The sequence below is a fragment of the Lupinus angustifolius genome, chromosome LG05, assembly GCF_001865875.1.
Source record: "Lupinus angustifolius cultivar Tanjil chromosome LG05, LupAngTanjil_v1.0, whole genome shotgun sequence".
Classification (NCBI taxonomy): domain Eukaryota; kingdom Viridiplantae; phylum Streptophyta; class Magnoliopsida; order Fabales; family Fabaceae; genus Lupinus; species Lupinus angustifolius.
The window spans coordinates 22820031-22840656 of NC_032013.1; the positions used below are offsets into that span (position 1 = coordinate 22820031).

At 32.8% G+C, this 20626-nt stretch overlaps 3 protein-coding genes across 4 annotated transcripts; 2 read left to right on the forward strand and 1 right to left on the reverse strand.

Annotated features, from left to right (window-relative positions):
• LOC109348179 lies at positions 505-3197 on the forward strand. Its single transcript, XM_019588450.1, has 3 exons — positions 505-1449; positions 2309-2509; positions 2810-3197. The coding sequence occupies exons 1-3, from the start codon at positions 766-768 to the stop codon at positions 3017-3019; spliced, it is 1095 nt and encodes a 364-aa protein (XP_019443995.1). The 5' UTR covers positions 505-765; the 3' UTR covers positions 3020-3197.
• Positions 8571-12329, forward strand: LOC109348180 (50S ribosomal protein L19-1, chloroplastic-like). Of its 2 annotated transcripts, XR_002107708.1 has the most exons (6): positions 8571-8802; positions 10192-10443; positions 10519-10605; positions 10700-10833; positions 11014-11323; positions 12303-12329. XR_002107708.1 is itself a non-coding variant. In XM_019588451.1 (5 exons), the coding sequence occupies exons 1-5, from the start codon at positions 8677-8679 to the stop codon at positions 11117-11119; spliced, it is 705 nt and encodes a 234-aa protein (XP_019443996.1). In that variant the 5' UTR covers positions 8571-8676; the 3' UTR covers positions 11120-11421. The 2 variants fall into 2 exon arrangements, 1 of the variants encoding a protein (XP_019443996.1); XM_019588451.1 differs by lacking the exon at positions 12303-12329 and having other exon boundaries at positions 11014-11421.
• LOC109348182 (cyclin-D1-1-like) lies at positions 12912-14882 on the reverse strand. Its single transcript, XM_019588453.1, has 6 exons — positions 14732-14882; positions 14496-14588; positions 14325-14408; positions 14061-14250; positions 13842-13948; positions 12912-13681 (listed from the first exon to the last, which is right to left on the reverse strand). The coding sequence occupies exons 1-6, from the start codon at positions 14876-14878 to the stop codon at positions 13292-13294; spliced, it is 1011 nt and encodes a 336-aa protein (XP_019443998.1). The 5' UTR covers positions 14879-14882; the 3' UTR covers positions 12912-13291.

The following is a 20626-nucleotide window of genomic DNA, read 5'->3' on the forward strand; positions in this document are numbered from 1 at the left end:
AAGCCAATCATTGAGCTTCATTTATTTAAAAAGAAAAATAATAAAAACAGAAATTAATATTTTAATATTATTTTGTGATATTTGATTGGACCGGGACAGGGAGGCAGAAAAATTATGGGACATGTGATCCTTGTCCATCATCACCTCACTCACAATGGGTAACGAAGTAACCCTTTTCGGGAGAAATGAATTTTTGACCTTTTTGGTGTTTCTGAAGATTTAGTAGGATTTTCCATCACTAGATCAACGTCTTGTAGGTAAACTTATCTCTTACCCTATGGCTAACGAAGTAATATTGTATTGGGTGTGTGAAATCTTTCATCTTTTTGACTTATATGTTAATCTAGTTACTCTTTCAAGTCAGAATTTGTAAACCTCAAGCAATATTAACACCAGGTTAAAGGATTAATTGAGTGAGCATTTGTGATAAATATTTTCTTGGAATTGGAAAAAGCCTAAACAAGAGGAGTGAATAGAAGTAGCAAAAGACATGAAGAAAAGAAGAAGACAGAATCACACTAATACAACACTCCCATAACAGCACACGTATTTGTCTTATGTTCTTTTCACCATTTCACACAAACACTTTCTGTTTTGTTTTTGTTTCACTCAACTCTTCTCTCTCTATATATCTCAAATCCTAAACCACCTTCCTTAACCCAAACCAAAATTTCATTTTGTCACCACCCCATTTTCTCTTCGTCTATCACTCTCTCTAAAAAACCTTTTTTTTCTTCTTTTGTATTACCTTTTCCGCTTTTCACCATGGCCACTTCACTTCTCTTCAAGGCCTTATCTGACCAAAACAGCAACCATGGTGATGATCAGAACATGAAAATGAAACCCCTTTGTGAAGACACAAAGGTTCATGAAGTTGTAAGAAGCAGTGGTAGAGGAAGAAAAACTCAAGGGAAAGGTCCAAAGAAACAACCTCAAAGAGGGTTAGGTGTGGAACAGTTAGAACGTCTTAGGATGCAAGAGTCACTGATGAAGATGAATGAAACATGTTCAGGATTTCCAGTTATTCCAAATTTCCCTGATCATCATCATCATCCAGTGTTTCCTTCCTTCACTAGTGTTCAAGACCCCTTTAATGGCAGCACTAGTAGTAATGTTCCAGTGAGGTATGGTGCACCAAACCATGTCCAAGGTGTGTTTCAGTGTTCCCCTCAACAAGTTCTTAATGGAAATAGTATTGGTGTGTGGGATCAGGGTGGTACTTTCATAGGAAATAATAGAAGTGGAGGTGTTGTTGGTGCTAGTTCTGGTATTTGTGGTGTGGGATTTGTGGTGCCTAATCAACTTAATAGGGCTAGTTCTTATGGATTTGGGGCTCCAAATTTGAGTCCTAATTTGGTTGGAAGCCCTTTGGAGACCTCCAAAGAGCTCTCTTCAATGCCAAATCTGCATTTTGCTGAACCTCAATGTTTTGATGTTTGCCTCAACAAGGTACCAATCCTTTTTCATTGAGTGCATATCCTCTCCTTTTCTTTTTATTAAATAATTGTAAAACTTCGTAAAATTTTCCTCATATTCCAGTATTGGAGAGTCAAGTACTGGATTGTGTTTCATTTTCATTTCATGGTATAAATAAAAGTGATCATTAATTTTCTTTTGATATAGTTCAAGTGTGTAATAAATCATTTTCATTAATGGTTTATCACTAAAATGTTTTACTATCCTTTCTGTTGATTGATGGTGAATTAACTGTGTTCATTAATTCATTATTTTGATGTCCAAAATGTTATGAAGTTCATTAATGATTTATCATTAAAAATGTTTTGTCCCCCCACTTTATTTTTTCCCTTTCTGTAGATCTTGTTGATTTATGGTAAATAGTTTTCTTCATTGTTTGTGAAGTAAGTATCTATGATTCTATCCATGTAATAGCATTGTCATTTGTCTCAGAAATCATGTTTGATTGAGGTTAATGTAAAAAATGTGAAACAAATCATGAAGTTCATTAATGGCTTGTCATCAAAAATGTTTTGTCCTCCCACTTTCCATTCCCCTTTCTAGTGATTTCTGTTGATTGATGATGAATAATTGTGTTCATTGTTTGTTAAGTGTTTATCTGTGTAATATTGAAATAATAACAAGGTAACCCCTTTTCAATGTGCTTCATTTTCATTTCATGGTATAAATATTAAAGTAATGATCATTAGTTTTTCTAAAATGTTCAACAGATCTTGAAGCTCATTAATGGCTTGTCAATAACAATGTTTTATCATTGATGGTGAATAATTATTGTTTGTTAAGTATCTATGGTTCTATTCTATCATTATAATATTGTTCACATTTGTCTCAGAAATCACGTTTCAATGAGGTCAGTGTAAAAGGATCATATGCAAGAAAAGACATGACTTTTGAGATATGGCCAAATTGCAGTGGCCCTGAATTTCTTGGACTTATTCCTCAAGCAGAAGCCCCAAATCTTGTTGGAGAAACCAGTAATTTCTATAACAAACATGACAGGAATGATGTTGCTTCTGCTACAAATATTGATGAGGTAATTTCACACAATAATACCTATTTATTTATATCATATGATAGTTGCATACTTTCAATATAATATATAGTTAAAAAGGGTCTACACCGTTTGGAAGATTATAACTTGATTTGGTGTTTTTTTGTTATGTTAGAGTGTAGAGATTGTTGCAGTTTCTAATGTATCTATCTATCTATCTATTAATTATTTCATGATGGTTGCATTTGCATATACTTAATGTAATAGACTAATAGTAAAAAAGAGTTAACAAAGTTTGGAAGATTATAACTTACACTGATTTGGTGCTATTTGTTTTGTTAGAGTGTAGAGATTGTTGCAGTTCACAGGAAGGGAAACTCAAGAGTTTTCATGGAATATGAGTTCTTCCCAGGAAAATATGACTTAGGCACTACTTCCAAGGTTCTGGAATTGGCCACAAATATAGGTGCTGCTGAAGCTTCTCCTATTACTGCTGCACCCTATGGAGATTCTGCTTCTAATATTGATTTATCTTTGAAGCTTTCCAACTAGGATCAGAAAAAAGTGTTCCTTTTTTGTTGTGTGCTGCTTCAAAGTACAACTTTTCAGCTTAATTTCCTTTTGTTGTTAGACTAATACCTAGATAAACAGTTTCTATGTATGCCCTTCTAAGGAAAATCGCCACTCTATATGTATCCACTATAAGATTATGACATTTAATGTTTCTATAATACATGCTTAGTTTATATATACTTTATAATATATGGTAACATTTATATTAATGTTTATATTCTATTTGCAAGTATGTGCACATTAATGTATGGTAAATTTGAAGTGCATTGTAACAAAGTATAAAGAAGTAACAGACAGAATATAATGAACAAAACAACCTTGTTAGTTCTGGGCTCAAAACCCTAGTTACTGTTCTATACTGTTTAAATGTTAAATCTTTTCAGGCTTTCTGTTCTAGAGTTAGTTTTACATCTTTTATGAGCTGAAACACATGGTTGGTATCTCTGTCATGCCCTTTATGGGAGTCAAGTAATGCCTTAAGAGAATGCTCCAAAAAATGTGAAAATTTGTTTTTTATCTGCCACCTATGTTATGGACAAAAAAGGTGGAAACTATATTTAGGGTTACCCTCCCTAATGGCATTGAGGGTACTAACTAAAGAAGTTAAAATAAGAAATTTTGAATGAAAACAAAGCATACAATATATTATTAAGTTAATAATACTTGATAGTTAACTTGGGAGAGATAAAATAAGAAAACTTGGTTTCAAAATATTCTATAAGCTATTTAAAATAAGCCTTTTTAATATTTCTAAATCATTTAACTACCAACAAGATGTTGGTCTAGTGATAAAAGAACACATTCTAAGGATGACCAAAAGATCAATGATTCAATTCCTGTGAGCGATACTAGTTGGAAGGAGTAGTCATATACCCCGAAAGAGATTAATTCCTTAACTATAAAGTGAGGGATATCGGTACAGAAAAAATCACTAAACCCATAAATTAAAATTTCTTTCTTTAACATCATTTCAGCTAAAACTACTTAACCAAATACACATTATCACCAACATATATACCCAAAAAATGGCATTTTAATTCTAAAAATGCTAAAATCCTATCATATGAGCATGCTATAGAGATTATATAGAATGAAACACTTTTGTTTCTTTTTGCCATAGTAGTGAAGTAGTGGCTGCTGATAAATAGTGAGAGTGGTACTGTGTTATATGCAGACTATGTTTGAGGCTAATATGAGTACAAGTTTGTGATGAGTATAAATATGCTTAGGCAAGAAGGGTAGTGATGAGTGTCAGTATTAGTAAGAATGTGGAAGCTTTTTCTCTGCTTATTTTATTTATTGGGTGCTTTTTCATATTGTCTTGTAAATACTCAGCTTTTCATTTTCTCAATTCCCTCTTCATTGCTATTGTATTTTTGGTAATGTTGCTCAGTGCCTCTTCACTTCTCTCTCTTACTCTTAGTTCAAACATCTCTTCCTTTTTCTCAGTTTTGAGTTTTTGTGTGTATCTTTGAGGTACAGTATATTTAAGAATTAAGATAAATAATTTACATTCAACACCTATGTATGTATGTGTAGTATATAAGGTGCATAAGTTGTTCAGGGTAGAGGTTAGGTAATAAAAGTTGTGCCTTTTGTTAAAAGTTGTGGCATAATATCACTTTTGTCTAACAATGTCTCATTCTGAGTTGTAACTAATAAGATGATACTTTTTATTAGTTTTTGTTTTTAAAAAATTTCTCTTATTTATATGTCAATATATCATTAGTCTGAGATAGAAAATGTGACACATTAGGGATAGATGATCCCTATCCGGCCTAATCTAATTATAATATATTTTGGGAGCACATCTCGTATCCCACGGTTTTGTGTCACTTCATGTATGATTGGTCAAAAAAGTATTTAATAATACAATTTTAACTTAAATAATTTTTTTATAATCAATCAAAATTAATTGTATACGGAATGGTACAAAAAATGGGACAGATGATATGTTTCCTATATTTAGGTGAAAGCATGTTACAATTAATATATATATATATATATTTATTTATTTATTTATTTATTTATTGTACTTCATGTAAAATATATGTCGGTGATAATTGATAAAACTTGAAGTTGGTTTACTTCATTCCTTCTTTGGTTAAATAACTAAAATGGTCATATATGATATTATTTATCATCTAAATGAGTTAGAATGAAATGTGAAATTGATGGAATTGTTGCATAACGTTGCTACATTTTGCAGGCAGTTATGAGAGAAAATAGAGGCATGAGAATGTGATTATGATGAGGTTGTCTCAAATTTAAAATGATTTTATTCATTTCAAACAATGATGAATTGGAACTATCATATATTATGGAACTGATCCCGAAGTCCTTAGAGCAAGTAAGAAAATAATGAATAAATGTCACACTAATCACTTATGTAAGGAAAGAGAGTCTATAAGTTTCAGCTAAATATATGGTAAGTAGTAACCTAAAGAAATGAAAATCTTTGCAACATTTTTAGATAATATTAAGATAACATTCCCCTAATAACAATTAATTTTTTATATATCCAATCATATATCATCATCCTATTAAATAAGGAAATAATTATTTATTTTTTCGGGAGTGTGTGATTGTCTTTTCAAACAAATGTTATTAATAGGAATCAAACTATTAACTTTCGACCGGTACAATATTTGAGATGCAATGAATCCTATATTATTGAACTAATGTCTTGTTGACTTTTTAGATAAAGTATAATTGTATATGTAAAGTTATTAAGAAGGGAATGGATTTACTTACTCAAAGAGTAAGTTTTTTAGGGAAATCCAATGATTTGAATTAGTGAGTAAATTTAAATTATTAGATATTTATAGAATTAATGGCTAGAATGAAGAGTAGGACCAATGATTTGAATTAGTGAGTAGATTTAAATTATTAAATATTTATAGAATTAATGGCTAGAATGAAGAGTAAGAGTAAGTGAATCCCTACTCAGTTATTAATATCAAATATTGATAAAAAAAATAGTAAGATAGGGATAAAAGTGTGAAAGGTTTGATTTATACCCACCATTAACCCCATCCAAAGTTTAACATGGACAATTTTCAGAACTTCTGGGGTTCATATTCATATATTGTGGCTAAATAAAGGGGTTAAAAAAATACTTGTTAACACTTAAAAATCATGAATTAGAATCAATAGTTGATGGACGCGTATGGTGAAAATGAAGAAATGGTGGAGAGTTCACAAATTATGATATAGTGGTTTTTTTAGGCTTGGAATAGGTTACATCAACCAGAAAATTAGGTAAGAAACCACAGAAGAATCATTTGATGCCTATAAATAAGTATCATATCTTTTGCATTGACCATCATTTTCTTCTTCAAAAATTTGGCAATAAGTCAATAACAACCTTAGCTATGTGTATTTTATGCATAGAATTATCAAATGGGTAGTCAAAGAATAAAACAAATAAAAATCACAGCTACTAAATCATTAATGTATTTAAATATAAAAAAATTCAATGCAAGATTTCTATAATTAAAAAAATTCTTTAGAACGCTAGTAAATGTTCCTCTTCAGTATTAATACATAAAAACTGTTTAAAACTTTAAATCAAAAGCCTCAATCTAGTGTAGTGTTGTCAAAATGAGCAATTGTTCTCGTCTTATACATATTCACACAATGTTTACCAAAACTAAGATAAACAACAGCATTATTACTTATAAAAATTTAGGAATAATCCCCAAAAAATACTAAAATTAATTAAGAAATAATTTTGAACTGCCATAAGAATATAGATAAGATCATAAACTAGAAAGGATAACTAGTTATATTATGTGCATAATAATTCTATTATTTAATTTTAACCATTTACATGTATTCCTTTTTGTAATTTAATTTTTATGTTCCTAAGAGGCCACATGACCCGTTAGCCCAAATAGACTAGCCTAAATATACAAGCACGTGTCGAGTGGATCAGAGAGGGTAGGGTCATATACGTTCTGATCGCCAACTCATATTAGATTAAGTTCGATTTTATTGGAATTGGTAGAATAAATAACCCAAGCAAATGAAAATGAATTTGACTTTACTTTTTTTGTTTCCAAAATAACTTTCATCAACTAGCACACTATTTTCAAGCAGCCCAAATATTTATAAATATTTAAATGTTATAATTGTCCAAAACTTTAGGAGAATGAGAGAATTTGAAGGTCTAATTCTTAGCACACACCACTACAACATCAACCTTTAACAAACAAAGATCACCCGCTAACACAAACACTTGGATTAACATTTCTGAGTATACACAAAACAAAACCAAACAGAAAATAAAATGTAGAAGCTGGTCTATTCAGACACTGAGCTCCCTCAAATTAAAACCCACCACCATATAAGTTGGATAAGACAATCAATAAGAGTGACACATGGAGTAACATACTTTATGAGACAACAAATATGCTCCCCTTTAGGCAAATGACTTTAGATCTCGGATGTTTAAATATTTTCTTATTGATAAGTAAAATCTATATCACAAATAAATATATAAATGTGAAATTAGAAAATTTTAATGTTAAAATTATAAAATTTTAGTTTTACTCGAATTTAATTTCAATTTTGAATTTGTCTAAGTTTGAATGACTTTTGATGGGAATATTTAACCAACCAATTTTAAATAACTCAGCTCATTTACCTCATGTTACATTCCCTTATAAGTTTGCACCAATAGCTTCAACCTGTTAATTTAGTTTTTTTTACCTGAAAAAAAGTGGATCATAATTCTGAGCTTTATATTTTGAGTTTAATATATATATATTACCAATGAAATTTTGTTTACAGTATCATTATTTTGTTCACTATTTTTTTGTATATAATGAGGAAAAGAATCATCTTTATTATTTTGGAAAGACAAATTTTTAATTTTGTATTTGCATGTCATTTCATTATATCTCAAAAATAAAAATGTGAGATTATATTATTATTTTGGATGTACATATCTCTTTAAGAAGATTCATAATTTGTATAACCAATGATATTTTTCATATTTATAAGTAACAAACTAATCCATTTATGGATGTGTATATCAATTTATGTCTAATTGTTACACATATAGTTTCTCTAATCATATTTTCTAAACGAACGAGAGCTAACCCAAATTGATCTTGTAAGAGATTTGCTACATAAGGAATCAGTTTGTTTTTCACATGATTCATATTGTCAAGTGTACTCATTCCAAATTTCATTCCAATCAAATGATCCGCAATTGTCAATATATCTCGCAATAACAAAAAAATATTCATTTTTCATTTCAATAAATGTCACTCACTAGAATCGATTTATTAAACTTTGATCTAATACCATGTGTTAGAGATATAGTGAAACCTTATCCCACTAAACTAACACATTATTAGTATATCATTCATCATATTTATGTATATATTTAATTTATTTAAGAGAATAAATAATAGATGAATATGGATTTGAGTCCATCATTTAGAATCTTGCATAAAATTTGAAAGCTATACACTTGCATAAAATATTATTAGTCTCAAAATTGGTAAAAAAAAAATGCGAAGGTGGAATAGAACGCGTGACGGTTAACCGAAGGTTGAAACCCATTTTGTAGTAACAATAACATAATAACATCATAAACCCTAAACACCCTTTGCCTCTCGCCTCCGATGGCTTCACGCAGCAGCAGCAGCCTCTTATCCTCTCTTCTCCGATCATCCCTCCGTCGTTCTCTGCCGCAATCCAAACTTCCGATTTCCTCTCCGAACATTTCCTCTCGTCCTTCTCCTCCTACCGTAAGCATCGCTTCATTTCATTCATTCGATTTTGTTTATTTACCTTTTATCTCAATTTCATAAGTTTTTTAAGGTTTTTTTAGCAATGGAGTTGTTTAGTTATGCATATAGACTTATAGAGTTTACTGTGTTTTATTACGTTCCTATTTTCCATCGTTCGATTTCAATCCCAACCTAGCATAGCATTATTGTGTGATTTGGTTGGAATGAAAAACTAAGAAGCATGGTCACTTCACAAAGTCACTATGTCATTCATTCGCTATTTGTTCATGCCTTTCAATTTAATATTTGTGTTTTTATGTTGATTTCATATCTTGTATTGTTGCCGTGTCATGTTCCTATAATTTTTCTAATTTATTGTATCCCTGTGTCTGTTATCGAATCCAAGCTTCCTTTGTGAATAAGAAGATGAATTGAAGTGATAGGATTAGTAGATTACATCACTCTAGGTTCTACTAGTATCCAAGTTTTAGTTTAGGAGTTGAAGGGGGTCGCGGTTCACGGATTTGACTCATCAAAATAGAACTTGTGGCTAAATGAGATTGATATGATCCTAATTTGAGAAATTGCAGATACATTTGATTCACACAAGCAGCAGCTAAAAGAAGTATAAGATTTATGTATATTCATTCCAATCTTTCTGAAACATTATATAGTATGAGTTTTGTGAGACATTTGAGGGAGCCGGTCCTCAATACACTAATAGAAGATAAGAGAAGGGGGGAAGAGGTTTCAAACTCATAGAATAGAGCTGGCGTGAAGAGAGTTGCAGGGAATGGAAAGATATATCAAATATTCCACACCCTCCTTTTCTATTGATTATCCTCTTATATCTCTCTCTCTCTCCCTTTTGTCTCCTTTCCGATTGTATCAGCTTCCACGCTTCTTATTCCCGATTTCTTATTCTCACAAAAAGCTGCACCTCACTTTTGTTGCCTCATCACACAGATCAGCTGCTACGTGTCTCAGCTTCTCATGCCTTCCTGTTATAGTTGTTGGTGATGTGACAGATTTTTAGTTTCACACGTAATGTGCATGGGTTACCTTGTAAGATGTTTTTAAAAGAAGAAATATATGATGTATCATGTTATTATATTATACCAATTGATTTCATGTAGTCCTGAAGTGCGAAAAGAAGCTTGTTTCTTTAAGGATAAATATTTTGCACACAGTTATATGATAAGCTCTGTTATCTCATTTTTGTTAATATGTGTGATCAAATAAATGAATTAAGGGTGACAGAAGTATTTAGAGCCCATCTAGTGTAACATTGTTTCATGCTTCTATTTTTTCAGTTTAATTTTGTAATTGTGACCTTGCTTCTAGACTTTGTCTGTATGGGATTTAAGCTCTTATGGGTATATGCTTTTGTTGGGATTTATTCTACAGACTAGGATATTCCCTCAGACTGAGGTATTCAAAAGATTTGAGTCCAGTCATGGTTTAGCATCAGTTCTTGGATGTTCTAGACTGGCTTCGTTTCAGCAGGCTGCTCTAGTACCTTCTTTCTGCAGCAGGTTTATGTCAACACAGACAAATTCTGATGATTCTTCTTCTCAAGACAGTTTCAGTCCTGGGCCTAATGCACCTCCTCGAATCAAAGTTAAGAGATTAGATAAAACTGCCAGGCACATTATGCAGGTATATGACTATCCTTTTTATTTTACTAAGGGCATTTTTTATCATTGTAAAAATTGTTGGTTTTATATCATTTAGATTTTAGACAAAGAAGCTGTTGAGGAGGTGAAAGCGCAGAGAGAGATGCCTGAGATAAAGCCTGGTTATATTGTGCAACTCAAAGTGGTATGGAGAAGATTTACTCATATTTGTGTTTTGCTTGTCTATTTTGTTCGATATTAGCATGTTCTTTTAATTACTATTGCATCTGACATAACAGGAAGTGCCTGAGAACAAGAGGCGTGTTTCTATTATAAAAGGCATTGTTATTGCAAAGCGTAATGCTGGTCTCAATTCTACATTCAGAATAAGGAGGCTGGTGGCTGGGGTTGGCATTGAGTCTCTATTCCCATTGTAAGTACTAACTTCACGTTTTAAAAGTGGATCTGTTGCAGACATGCTGTTTTGAGATGGTAAAACAGCATCCCGTCTTCTTTTTTGGCATCTAAGCAGAGTCTTTTTAATGAATAGCTGATTGTGTTTTGTAGTCATATTATATGATAGTTTGCTCAGGCTCTGTTCAATGTGTGATAGGTATTCACCTAACATAAAGGAGATAAAGGTGCTTGACAAGAAGAAAGTGAGGAGGGCCAAACTCTACTACCTGAGGGACAAAATGAATGCACTTAAAAAGCATTAGTGACTTCATCCTGGTGGAAACGATTTATGCTTCATAATTTTGTTACATGTGCATTCATAGTCAAACTAGATTTTTGGTCCGATGTGGGGTATTATAACATTATGTAGGTTGATTTCAATTGTTAGAGCCTGTCGTGTTTTGGAAAGGCCGTAATCATAAGTCAGAACAACACAAGCCTCAAATGTTAAAGTTTCTCAGAGGTATGTTATGATCCTTCCCCTGTTGTATCGAGTTGGCTAGCATTCTAGCTGCCTTTTTTCCAATATGATAAAACATGAAACCAGCAGGGCCTTATGCTGTTCGGAATTTTTATCATCTGATTGAAACAACATTCGGGGAATGGTTGTAGTAGTTGCCCCATTTCATGTTGAGGGCTACAATAGTGAAATTAGAAACTAACAAACTCAGTGGTTCAAAAAGCCACTAGGATAGATCTGGTGGTGTGTTGTATTGAAAGGATCATAGCTTCAAATCTTAATACAATATATTTCTATAGAAAAAGTGGTTGACAATGTGAGCTGTGAGAAACCATTGCCCATGCCTAAGGAATCTGCCTTTTATCCACACCAATTTTGCTCTTCATTAGGTAAAAGCTTCTCTTCCTTTTTGTTCCTTCCTTGATTGTTTCTAGTTTTCTCTGTATCTTGGTTCAACTTGAACCCATTGAAAGACTTAATATAATAACCATCATCATTGAAAATTAAAAAGAAAGTATAATGAGAGACTCGGATTAATTATGAGTGTAATATATTTAACAAGTGTAAAAAACTATGCCCAAATACAACCTATTTTAGTAATTTATACTAGTAATGTCATTGAAACGTAGCCAAGTTTAATACAACAGAACCAAATCATTCAGTTCCAAATGCTCCTATTCAATCTCTTCCCTCAGCATTAATATCTACTTTCTTTTTAAGTGTTTAACTTCAAGTCTGACTTTTATATCCTTATAATCGATTTCTTATATTACTACATACTCCTACAGAATCAACAATCACTTACAAACAGCTTTAAATTTCTTGTAAACGGGCTCGGATTTTCTTTAAATGGCATCAACCGGATACAAAATTGGCTATTTGTTGAAACCATAGCATCACTCTGTATTCTGCTGCAGGATCAATCTCTGAAAAGAATACAGGGAGTTTCTCCTCCTCCTCCTCCTCTACCTGTTTTCAATTGTCAGAGGAAGATATTCCTGAGTTAGCATGTTCTATATTAACATCCTTCTTAATGCAAACATATACTATTCGGCGACGCTTTCGCATAACTTTAAATCTAATCAATAATGAATACCTAGTTAACAACATCGTATTTTTTTTCCTTTTCTATTCCATATACCTGTTTGGGAATTGAGGCAATCATTAAGGGATATGCAATGTGGGTAGCAGCAAGAAAACGTAAATATGCAAGCTGAGAAGGCTTATATTCAATGAACTCATCCTCCGCAGAACAAAAGGAGAAAAATAAAATTCTCTAATCGAACCAATTTTCTGTGCATCATTATTGGAAAATAACACATAATTAAACATATGAGTTTATGTCCTTGAGGATGAACACTGAAATTCTCTCCTTTAATTAACATAGTGGAGATTAAACACGATAATGAACACTGAAATTCTGTCCTTTTTTTCCTGAGAAACCAAACAAAGGCGTCAGGAAAAATACTTTACAATTGGTGCTCAACACCTCTCCTTCATGATTGTTGGCAAACTTTAGATGAGTCCACAACGTTAATTTTGTCAAATGATAACTAACACCACTGAAACAATCTTAGCTAGAACAATTATCAATATCATAAGGTCTGAGAATCAATCAATGATATAGAACTAACACCACTGAAACAGAATTCTAGGAACCACACTTTATTGTCTAATGCAACCAACAGCAACAATTCAATCAGCATATGCAACTACCAGAATATTTTGAGAAGTAAAAAAGTCCAGAACCAATTTCTGGAACTCAACCAAATGAAATGAACTAAAACTATGTGATCTATGTAACAGGAAGTTCTGCAGAATGTTTGATCTTCCTTTGGTCTCAACATTTATAGTACTACTACTAGCTATGTCGATTCCATGCGGCCGGGCAAATTGGGAATTCGGAGGTATGTTTGTCATCACCATCATCATTATCTTCACTTCAATGTGTTACAGATTGATTGCTAGTCATGCTTCAATCTTGTATCTGCTTCTTTACCACCAAGGGATCATCTCTTGGCCAGAGCAGCAAAAAATCCATTAGATAGTCTGGGCAATGCTTCAAGGGATCATCCGAAGACTTGTCTTTCTTCTCTTCCTTCTTCTTCTCGGGCTCGACCATCACGGCCTTGCCCTTATCCTTTCTTTTTCTGTCTGACTCAGATGCCTCTGCCACTTCCTTGCCTGGTCTTCGTTGAACCAGCTCAATCTCAGTCTTAGCAGGTTCAATTTCTTCAGGTTTCTCTCGGATTATAGGCCGAGGTACACTTGAAGTTGGAGCTGTTCTATAACCAACATTTTCTATCACAATCCCGTTCCTCTTGCAAAGATCAATCAACTTGTCATCACAACGGGTCAGACTATCCTAGAATACATAAATAACAGCAATCAAAACTTAATTCCACTACGCGGAGTCGATTACATGGACGATATCATAATACTCTATCATCAATAATTTATAAATCAAAATAATCATGAATAACAAGTTAATGATGGTGCAACTTTTATTTTCCTATTTCAAATACCGGCTTGTCAATTAAGCAGAGGTCTATTCTGGGATATAAAATGCGGGTAGCAGTAAGAAAACTGGAAAATGCAATATCAGAATACTTGCAATCAACAAAGTCATTCTCTGCAAAACCAGAAAACAATTAACAAGTTAAATTCTGTAAATGATTAAACTTTCTAAGCATCACTGTTGGAAAAAAAATTAACACAGAATCCACAAAACATGATTTTTCTACCTCCTTGAGCTTGAATTATGATCCAATTGATAGTACGGCGCTTGAACTCTCCGAATATTTTGAAGTTTGGATAATAGAATTCCAGAAAGCAAAAGGGTGTTACAGGTCTTATAAAATAAGAAATTATTTTTTGAACCTCCTTTGCCATTGCCACTATTGCCTCAGGTTTGAAATCATCATATACGTGCTTCTATGAAACGAATCAATGAAGAGAATTAAACACAACATGGTTCCGTAACAAAATGTGATGCAGAAGAATCTTACCAGAAAAACTCTCCATGAGAAATTCCTCATCTTTGCAGCCAAAAACAGGCAAGTGATTGCAATCAAACGAACTTCATCAATATCCTTAGACAAAAAGAAGAGAGTAAAGATAGAAACTTTATGAAATAAGAGATATATAGAAACCAAAATAGGAAGAGATAGATATATTACTAGAAAAGGGTCATGTGATTGTGATGCAAAGTTATCAAAATAGGTCATGGCAAGATAAGGAACAAATGCATCAACTTCAAGAACCCTCCAGTACTGAAAACAAGAGTGTGAAAACAAGAGTGTTCAAAAAGAAACTATTGAATGAAGTTATGTGATCATATAATTAAAAATGACGAATTGTATTCGATCTGGGTATCGGTATCGTAAACCATGTAACTATGAAATTAAAGAGTTACCTTGGAGATAACAGAAACAGCAAGCTTACGAATGTTGAGATTATAGGGATCATGATAGTAGTTCTTTGTGGGCAAGTAATCTATCTCAGATTCAAGGTATCTCTTTATTTCTTTCTCACTAGTCACACGATTCCATTCAGATTCCATGCTGAAGAAAAAATGGAAATGGAACAAACAAAAACAGATTTATGACTGAGCTATTGACAGTTATTCGTTATTAACAGAAATGGAAGTCAACAAAAAAACCCGCCAGTTTTATTTACAGCGGTTTGATTAGTTGTACATAAGAAAAAGAAAAAGAAAGGTTTCAATCATAATATTATTTAATTATATAACATAAAATATCACACATGATTGAAAAGATGATATAAATATAGGTTTCATCTTACACAAATAAGTATAAACATAGTAAGGTTTGATAACACTGCTATGAATTTTCATTTCATTTTGACTCTGCAATTTGATTGGTCTTGCAACTATGTCGATCATGTGTAAACAAACTGTGCCACTGAAGAAGGAGAGTTGATTTATAAGTCAATCAACTCAGTCTTTGCTGCTGCAAATTCTTCAGGTTATATTTGGGAGTCTTCGATGATTTTGGAAAGTGTCTTTTGTTTCGGAGTTGGGTGAAAGAGAATGAGAAATTTTGAAGGTTTTCTAATCATTGGATTTTCTTAGAATTGATACTTAAGATGTGTAGTATATTTTTCCAACTTACTCCGGTAGTAAGTGGATCCTCTCCCATTTTCATATTATCATCTATTTACGATTTTTCTAAAGAGAACTATGTCGATTTTATAATCACATCATTCTTGTATTATTTTTGTCTGATTCTTGTTGTTAATTAGATTTTTAAAATGAGTGTAAAACAATATGATTGTACTATCATTACTTTACATTCCCAAACATGGTAGAAATTTAGCTTTATTTACCTTCTTTTCTCCTTCCCTTCCTCCCATCCTTACCCTTTGATTCACCTCCTTTCCTTTCCCCGGAAACTCCGAGACACAGCAGTTGGAATTGGAGAGATAGAGAGCCTCAAATCTCAGGGAGAGATGGGGATGGAGATTGAACGATTTTGAGTGATTGGAAGTTGGGAGTGATGATCAAGAGTGAAGAGCATTGAAGAACCAATGATTATTTTTCAGAAATTTGAAGAATCCATAGTGCAGGAGTTTAAAGATGCTGTTTTGGTGCACAAGGGTAAGACATCATCAACACTTATCAAGATCCTGAAAACTCTCCAAAGGTTACTAATGAACACTAATAATTTAAAGTTTCCAAATGAAACTTCTCTGGTATATATAACTATTTTTGGTATAAAATTACTCAAGCAAAAACAATTATTTGATTTTTTCAGTAAAACCTTCCTTTCTTCTTTGACCTCCTTACTACCTCCACTCTTTATTCATCTTGAACCCATTGAGAGCCATCAATCTTATAAACTATATAGATCAATATTGTGTACTACTAATAAAGAAGCATTCGGGGTTTGGAATTCTGAAACCACATCTATATACATTGGATTTATTTGACTAATTGGGAGATCAATATTTGACTCAGTAGAATTAACACAACTCTAGGAACTATGCTTATGGTCTAGTGGCAAAACAACTACTACAATGGTCTAGTTGTGTAGAATGTTGGATCATCCTTTAGTGGTCTGTGGAATTTATAAAACGAGCTAGAACTTACCAAAGCAGCAGCAAGAATTTTTGTCACGAACAGGTTCAGTTACAGGTGTTTCAGGTAGGACACAAGCCATGCTGGACTCATTGGGATCATCCATCAGCCATAGCAGCTTAAAATTCATTAGTCTCTTTGGGCAATACCTCAAGGGATCGTATGGACTCTTCTCTTCCACTATCTCAGCCACTGCCTTGCCCTTTACCCGCCTTTGTTTCGCAGACTCTGTCTCACTCTCGGATGTTGCAACTTCTTCAAGTTCCTCTTCGGGTATTTCCACATTTGCAATTAAAGAGGGAACTACTTCTTCAATCTCGCATGTTGAAACTTCTTGAGGTTGTTCTTCGAGTATTTCCACATTTGCTATTAAAGAGGGAACTACTTCTTCAATCTCGGATGTTGTAACTTGTTCAGGTTGCTCTTTGGGTATTTCCACATTTTCAATTAAAGAGGGAATTACTTCTTCAATCTCGGATGTTGCAACTTCTTTAGGTTGCTCTTTGGATATTTCCTCGGTTGCAAGTAAAGAGCGAATTACTTCTTCCATCTCGGATGTTGCAACTTCTTCTTCAATCGTGGATAATGTATCTTGTTCAGGTAGCTCTTTGGGTATTTTCACATTTGCAATTAAAGAGGGAATTATTTCTTCAATCTCGGATGTTGCAACTTCTTTAGGTTGCTCTTTGGATATTTCCACGGTTGCAATTAAAGAGCGAATTACTTCTTCAAACTCGGATGTTGCAACTTCTTCAATCTCGGATGTTGTAACTTCTTCAATCTCGGATGTTGCAACTTCTTCAGGTTGCCCTTTGAGTATTTCCACAGTTGCAATTAAAGAGGGAGTTGCTTCTTCAATCTTTGTCTCAATCTTGGATGTTGCAGCTTCTTTAGGTTGCTCTTTGGGTATTTCCACGGTTGCAATTAAAGAGGGAGGTGCTTCTGACATAGAAATTTCTACCCTAATCCCTTTCTTATGGTAAAGATGATACAACTCCTCATCACAACGGTTCAGCCCATCCTGGAATCACAATGATCAATATATAAACTCTTAGGCATAATTTGTAAATCTAAATCTATCATGAAAAATAACAAATTAATAGCACAGTACACTTTCTTTTCTATTTCATAAATACCGGCAGTTTAACTGAGCCAATAGCTATTAAGGGATTTGCAATGCGGGTAGCAGCCAGAAAACTGGAAAATGCAATATCAGAAGGCTTGTATCCAATGAAGTCCTCCTCTGCAGAATGAGAAAAAAAATAAACAACTTAAAAATTCTCTTAATATCGTTTTCTTAGCATCGATGTTGGAAAATAAGATAGAATTAACAACATGAGAGTTTACCTCCTTGAGCTTGGATTATGATCTCGTCGATGCAACAGCGCTTAATATTTCTGAAAGCGGGATAATAGTAGTTCACAAAGCAAAAGGGAGTTACAGGTTGCTTTAGCCTCTCACCTTTCTCGCGAAACCAAAACTCCATTGCCTTGATTTCCCGAGTATAAAATCCCTCAAAGATATCCTCCTGTGAAAATGTATTGAACACAATGTTGCTTAAAAAAATTTCATTTACAAATTTGATGTTCTAGTTTACAACAAAATGTCATGCAGAAGAAGTATACCGGGAAATTTTCGGTGGGGGTTTCCCTAATCCTTGCAGCAATAGTAAGGCAAGCGATTGCAACCCTAGGAGCTTCCGTAACACTCTTAACAACAAAAACCAGAGAGTTAAGACAGAATGTTTATGAAATGAAAATATTTGGAAACCAAAAAGGGAGAGATATATTACTAGTTTCATGTAGATATGTGATACAAAGTTATCGAAATAGTTCATGGCAAGATAGGGAACAAATGCATCATCTACTGAAAGCATCATCCACTTCTGTATATAGAAAAGTGTGGACAAAAATCAGCACAACAATGATAAGATGCACTAAACAGAATCAACACATTCCTTTTCTGAGAACTAGAGAAGCACAAAGTCAATTTTTTTAGAGTCAAATCCAAAAGAAAATCTGAAAATTCAACATTATGTAAACTAAACTCAATAATGAGTGTAAGGAATGTTTAAAACACTGTGCAAAAAGAGACTAATCAATGAAGTTAAGTGATCATATAGGTCTAGAAATTTATTTGAATTTCTTATCACTGCAGAAACTCATACAAAATCATCTCCATCTCTGGTTTAGTACATTATATTGAAATATCAACAATAAGCAAAAAGAAATTATCTCATTGACAAAGATATTCTTGCTCATTTTTTCTTCAGCAAACAAACATTTCCTGCATATATTTAAATTTCATATACTAAGTTAGATTCTCTGAACGAAATTTAAGGAAGTGCATAAATTCAACAACAAAAGGAGAAAATATAAAACACATTCCAAAAATCACTGCATACTACCAAGGTTTTAAATAATGGTTTCGTCAGCAGTATCAGAAATTTAATAAAAACCTTAATATTTAGGATAATTGCATGCATTTACATTCAATGAGGTTACAATTGCAGTCGAGATACGATTTCGACTAGACAACCACTACCAAACCCTTGACATATCAGTGTTTGTAGCAGTCTGATCGTATATAAAACCTCGACATATCAGTGTCTATAGCAGTTTGATATGATCAGATTAAAAACCTTGACATATCAGTGTCTGTAGCGGTCCGATGAGATTTAAAAAAGGAATAGAGTTACCTTGGCGATTTCAGTAACAGCAAGCTTGCGCAAATTGAGATTGATAGGATCTTTATAGTGCTTCTTTGTGGGCATATAATCTGTCTCAGTTTCACGGTATGTCTTTATTTCATCATCTGTAGGAACGGGATTCCATTGAGATTCCATTCTATGAATCAATGAATGAATGAGAAAGAGAGAATGGAAATGGAAGAAATGTTATTCGTTAATCGTTTCTCTCTCTAAACTGTTATTCGTTACTAACGGAAATGGGATTGAAGAAAAAAGCCCGCCACTTTTTTCACTTTTGGATTTTATCGTTGCACGTGCGGTATATGGCAACTACCTCGTGCTGTGGTTGATTTCATTTGAGACTCTAAATTGTTTGATATATGAGAATATAATATCTAACTTAAGTTATATCTTACAATTATTAAAATTATAATATATATTTTATTTTAATTATTTTTTTAAAAATATTTTTAATTTACTAGTAGAATGAAATAAATTATTTTATGATATAAGAATATATTTATATCATATAATGTCCCACATATAACCCATTTGATAATAATTTTAAAAAAACCGTTATTTGAATTATAATAATAATGGAGCGTAAAATCTATATACTGACAATTTAAAGATTTGTACACATATTCTCCATCATCTACCATTTATTTAGATTTTTTATTTTTTTTTAAAAATCAACAATAATTAAATATTAATGATGAGTAATACACTAATAGTATATAAAACTGACATCGGAACATACATCTTTTTCTCATAATAATAAATGATAAAGATTACGTCACCTTCAATAAAAATATGTTAAACATGGTTAAAAACTTCATGTGTTCTACCTCAATGACTAAAATTACATTGTGCTTCAACTGACCTCTTTATAATTATTTTGATCCTCCTACATTGGATGAGACTAATATCTTTATAATTATTTTAATCCTGACAAAAAATGTGGTCCTACTAATTAATTAAAAGAATTTTAATTAAGTGAAATTTTAACACTTAAGTTTGAACTAAATTGAAGGATGGTGTCTGTATTGTGAATCAATAAATTTTGAGATGCCTCTATACAAAATGCAATTGCATTATGTAAAAACTTCCTATGCTAAGACTCACCATAGACTTAAGTCAACTATTGGAACCTTCTTAGAAGGTAGGTCAATGGTTCATGTTCCCTTTCCTATTCTCATCTCCTAAACTTGGTTAGTTTACTAGTGCTTAATATCATGGTCTTCTAAAGAACATTGCATTGATTTACTATCTCCAACTTGGAATGAGGATCCTCTGTCACATTGCTTCTGTCCCAACCAATCAAGTTTTAACAACTCATTTTAATGTGCCACCTCAACCTTTGTCCAACTTCATCTTTTCATCTTCTTCTTACAGTTGCCCGAATCGCTGTTGTTGGAACCATCAACAACCCAGCAAGCCCTATTTCCTCTTCAAGATCACATTATGAGGGAGAAGATGAAATGTAGTTGAGGAATGAAGTGGGTTGATGTCGCTGAAACTTT

Coding starts and splice junctions, on each gene's coding strand:
- LOC109348179 (XM_019588450.1), top strand. CDS start 766: ATGGCCACTTCACTTCTCTTCAAGGCCTTATCTGACCAAAACAGCAAC. Junction 1,450..2,308: donor TTGATGTTTGCCTCAACAAG/GTACCAATCCTT, acceptor CATTTGTCTCAG/AAATCACGTTTCAATGAGGT. Junction 2,510..2,809: donor CTGCTACAAATATTGATGAG/GTAATTTCACAC, acceptor TTGTTTTGTTAG/AGTGTAGAGATTGTTGCAGT.
- LOC109348180 (XM_019588451.1), top strand. CDS start 8,677: ATGGCTTCACGCAGCAGCAGCAGCCTCTTATCCTCTCTTCTCCGATCA. Junction 8,803..10,191: donor CTCGTCCTTCTCCTCCTACC/GTAAGCATCGCT, acceptor TTTATTCTACAG/ACTAGGATATTCCCTCAGAC. Junction 10,444..10,518: donor CTGCCAGGCACATTATGCAG/GTATATGACTAT, acceptor TATATCATTTAG/ATTTTAGACAAAGAAGCTGT.
- LOC109348182 (XM_019588453.1), bottom strand. CDS start 14,878: ATGGAATCTGAATGGAATCGTGTGACTAGTGAGAAAGAAATAAAGAGA. Junction 14,409..14,495: donor AATCACATGACCCTTTTCTA/GTAATATATCTA, acceptor TTTTTGTCTAAG/GATATTGATGAAGTTCGTTT. Junction 13,682..13,841: donor TCTGCTTAATTGACAAGCCG/GTATTTGAAATA, acceptor TATGTATTCTAG/GATAGTCTGACCCGTTGTGA.